Source organism: Oratosquilla oratoria, chromosome 32, assembly GCF_046742065.1.
Source record: "Oratosquilla oratoria isolate Oo_2021 chromosome 32, ASM4674206v1, whole genome shotgun sequence".
NCBI lineage: Eukaryota > Metazoa > Arthropoda > Malacostraca > Stomatopoda > Squillidae > Oratosquilla > Oratosquilla oratoria.
Genome location: NC_134808.1, coordinates 9,805,354 through 9,809,565, shown reverse-complemented (window position 1 = coordinate 9,809,565; position 4,212 = coordinate 9,805,354). Strand labels below are relative to the sequence as shown.

Here is a 4,212-nt window from a genome sequence, read left to right as displayed (position 1 = left end):
AAAGAAGGCTGGTAAGGACCACAGCCCTGTAAACTTTCAGTTTGGTAGAAAGTCTGACGTTTCGCTGGTTCAGGACTCGTGTTCTGAGCCGGCCAAGTGCTTGACTGGCTTTGCAGATTCTGGCACTGATTTCTTTGTCCAGGCTACCGTCGTTGCTAATAGTGCTGCCGAGATATTTGAACTCCTTCGCATTTTTCAGTTGAGTTCCCTCGATGGAAATGGAGGGAGGCTGGGAGGTAGAGGTGGGTGCTGGTTGGAAAAGCACCTCTGTCTTTCCAAGGCTGATGGGTGTTTTAGGTAGGGATAGTACCTCTGTAGAAGGGGCTGCCATGTCCCTTTGGGATAGCTCCGACTACCTTGGTTCCCACCTGACACCCAGCTCTCACTTTTGGCTCCTAGAAGCTGTAGCATGCGCAGCGGCCACACCCCGGTAACCGTTTTGGCAGACGGGCTAAACAAGGTGAGGGTAGCCGGTTGGGTTTGAAACTCTCCGGTGAGTTATTAAGGGTATGCCTACCCTAGCATGTGAAGACTGCCGTCGGTAGAATGAGCGGAAGAGGTCAATTTGTTGTCCCAACGGTCATTAAGGCGGCGACTGCAGGCGTCGTGGAACGTTGAGAGCACGGCAAGGCACAGAAGGCGTCGTGGTCATCCACTGCAGCTAAAGGAGCCCCTGGTTGTGACGGCCTCCGTACCACCGGACCCTGGTTCCCGAGGCCGAGAGAGTGGGATTGCCCCCGTGCAACGACTTTCCCACTTAAAACCATTCCCGCACAGGTGTTTCCCCTCAGGTGGCACCCTCTCCTCCCCCTCCCCCCCTCAACCCTTTCATCAAAAGCCCTGCGGCGATGGGGAACGGGCGAAGCAACAGGTGGAGGCGACCACTGGAAGTTGTAGTCAGAACCCTGCACGTAGGCGGCCTGGCGGCAATAGTCGCTCTTCTTCTGACCCCGGGACAACAGTGGAGTTCGGTGTTCCCCCAGGCGACTGAGCAGCCTTTTTAGGGTAGTACTGCTCACCCTCATACGAGGGAAGGGACTAGAAAAGGTGTCCCAACCAAAACTTGTCCTTATAAACTGGCCAGTATACCGCGACTGGCAGTTTGCCCTTTAAGCGGTCGAAAACAAAGAAGAAAGAACCTAATACTTGGCACATGGAACGTGCGCACCCTCATGGATAGAGAAAACTCCTCAAGGCCTGAGAGGAGAACAGCCCTCGTTGCAAGAGAACTGGCCCGCTACCGCATCGATATGGCGGCCCTCAGTGAAACCAGACTTCCTGAGGAGGGATCAGTTGCAGAACGGAAAGGTGGTTACACTTTCTTTTGGAAAGGCAAGAGCAAAGACGAAGACAGAATACATGGAGTAGGACTTGCCATCAAATCCTCACTCCTCAAACAGTTACCCGACCTTCCAACATCTATTAACGAACGGCTGATGAAGATTCGCTTCCCACTTGACCGTTCCCGATATGCCACGATTATCAGAGCTTACGCCCCCACCCTTACAAGTAGCGACGAAGCGAAAGAAGCCTTCTATGAAGAGCTCAACACCTTAGTGAAAGACGTCCCCCCCAGCGACAAACTCTTTCTGCTGGGTGACTTCAACGCCAGAGTTGGAGCGAATTACAACAACTGGAATGGTGTGCTGGGACTACATGGCATAGGAAGGTTAAACTCCAACGGCCTAATGCTCCTGAGCATGTGCGCTGAAAACCAACTCGCTATTACGAACACCATGTTTAGACAGGCAGACAAGTATAAGACGACCTGGTTACATCCCAGATCTAGGCAGTGGCATTTGATTGACTTCGTCATCTGCCGCCAGAGAGACATCCGCGATGTGAAGATCACGAGAGCAATGCGCGGTGCAGAATGCTGGACAGACCATCGTCTAGTCAGATGCATCCTATCACTGCACATCATCCCACCACACCGTAAAATGCCGAAAACCATCAAGCCAGCATACGACGTCGCTCGACTTAAGAACCCCCAGCAACGTAATGAATTTGCGGATGACCTGGACGACCGATTAATTGCTCACGGACACTTGACTGGCTGCCCTACACAACAATGGGAGCAGTTCAAGTCTCTGGTGACGGAGTCAGCCAGGGCCACCATTGGTCCCAGGAAGAGAATCCATCAAGACTGGTTTGATGAAAATGATGAGACCATAAAGTCACTCCTCGACATCAAACAGAAGGCCTTTATTGAATGGCAAAACGACCCTTCCTCCACCTCCAAGCGTGATCGCTTTAAGCATCTCCAGAGACAGGCCCAGACAACGCTCCGAAAGATGCAGGACAAGTGGTGGGAGGACAAGGCAGAGGAGGTCCAAGGATACGCTGACACCCAGAACTCCAAAATGTTCTACAGTGCCATAAAGGAGGTCTATGGACCCATGAAGCCGTGTACCGCTCCTCTCTTGACAGCAGACGGCTCCACCCTACTGAAAGAGAAGAGAAGCATCAACGCGCGATGGAGGGAGCATTTCTGCGCTCTTCTTAACCGGCCATCAACAGTAGAATCTGATGCCCTCGACCTTATTACCCAGAAATCCACAGTCCACTGCCTCGACCTTCCACCAACGATGGAAGAAGTTATGAAGGCCATTAGCCAGACCAATTCAGGCAAGGCCCCTGGCATGGATGGGATCCCAGCTGAAATCTTTAAGTCAGTTGGACCCGTTGCCCTGAAATCCTTCTTCTCCCTCCTTACCAACATCTGGGAAGATGAAGAGATACCCAAAGAACTCAGAAATGCCACCGTCATCTCTCTCTTCAAGAACAAGGGCAGTAAGACAGACTGTGGAAATTATAGAGGTATCTCTCTTCTCCCCATTGCGGGGAAAATTCTGGCAAGAGTCATGGTCAACCGTCTCGTTATCCATGTCTCTGAAGACAACCTGCCAGAAGCACAATGCGGATTTCGACCAAACCGCAGTACGGCTGACATGATCTTTGTCATGCGCCAAGTGCAAGAGAAATGTATCGAACAAAACATGGACTTGTACGCAGTCTTTATTGACCTCACCAAGGCATTCGACACAGTGAACAGGGAGGCCCTCTGGGTCATTCTGTCCAAGCTCGGATGCCCAGAAAAATTCGTCAATCTTATTAGACAATTCCATGACGACATGACCGGGCAGGTGCTGTCAGGCGGAGAGGTGTCGGAGCCCTTCAACATCAGCAATGGCGTCAAACAGGGATGCGTCCTGGCCCCGATCCTCTTTAATCTGTTCTTCACCTGTGTGCTCAACCATGCTTTCAGGGACCTGGACCTTGGGGTATATCTGCGATTCAGATCTGAAGGTTCTGTGTTCGATCTTCGTCGACTGAACGCAAAGACTAAGACCACGGAGAAACTCATTCTTGAGGCACTTTTTGCTGATGACTGTGCCCTTATGGCCCACAAGGAATCTGACCTACAGCTAATCGTCGATAAGTTTGCTGATGTAGTGGATAGTATCCTGACCTCCCATGCAGGAACTCGAGTTCGAGCCCAACGCAGGTATTGAAATTTTTATTAACACTACAATTTATAAATATCCCCCCATTGAACAAGGGGATATGTGTGTGTGATTCACCATGGTCTTGGATCACGTGTTGGACTCGTGATTGATAGTTATTTCCCTCCCGAAAGAGAGCTCAGAGCTCATGTATGACCGATCTATTGATAATGTTCTTATCTTACACACACACACACAACCAATTCCTCGCCCACGAGACTTGGAGAAACGACTCGCAGCACAGCGATACTGAAATTATTTCAGCCCTGGCCAGGATTCGAACCCGGACCGCCGTAGTGGTGGCCGCAAACACTGTGTATTTACCTAGTTGTATTTTACGAGAAGGGGAGCTATCCTCGTGGTACCCCGCCTTTATATCTAGCAGTGTCTAGTTTGCTCTTAAATTTGTGTGTGTGTATGTGTGTGTGTGTGTGTGTGTGTGTGTGTGTGTGTGTGTGTGTGTGTGTGTGTGTGTGTGTGTGTGTGTGTGTGTGTGTGTGTGTGTGTGTGTGTGTGTGCGTGTGTGTGTGCGCGCGCGTGTGTGTGCGCGCGCGTGTGTGTGCGCGCGCGTGTGTTTACCTGGTGAAGGCAGTTGTTAAGATGATGAGGGCAGGTAAGGTAACTGGGTTGGATGGATATCATACAGAATGTGTGAAAATGGAGGTACATTTGTGGTGGACTGACTGGTGAGGTTACTTAATGTTTC

At 50.9% G+C, this 4,212-nt stretch overlaps 1 protein-coding gene across 1 annotated transcript; it reads left to right on the top strand.

Moving 5' to 3' along the window:
- The first annotated feature begins 1,172 nt into the window (after positions 1-1,172).
- LOC143017538 (uncharacterized) lies at positions 1,173-3,515 on the top strand. Its single transcript, XM_076172328.1, has one exon. The coding sequence runs from the start codon at positions 1,173-1,175 to the stop codon at positions 3,513-3,515; it is 2,343 nt and encodes a 780-aa protein (XP_076028443.1).
- The last annotated feature ends 697 nt before the right edge of the window (positions 3,516-4,212 follow it).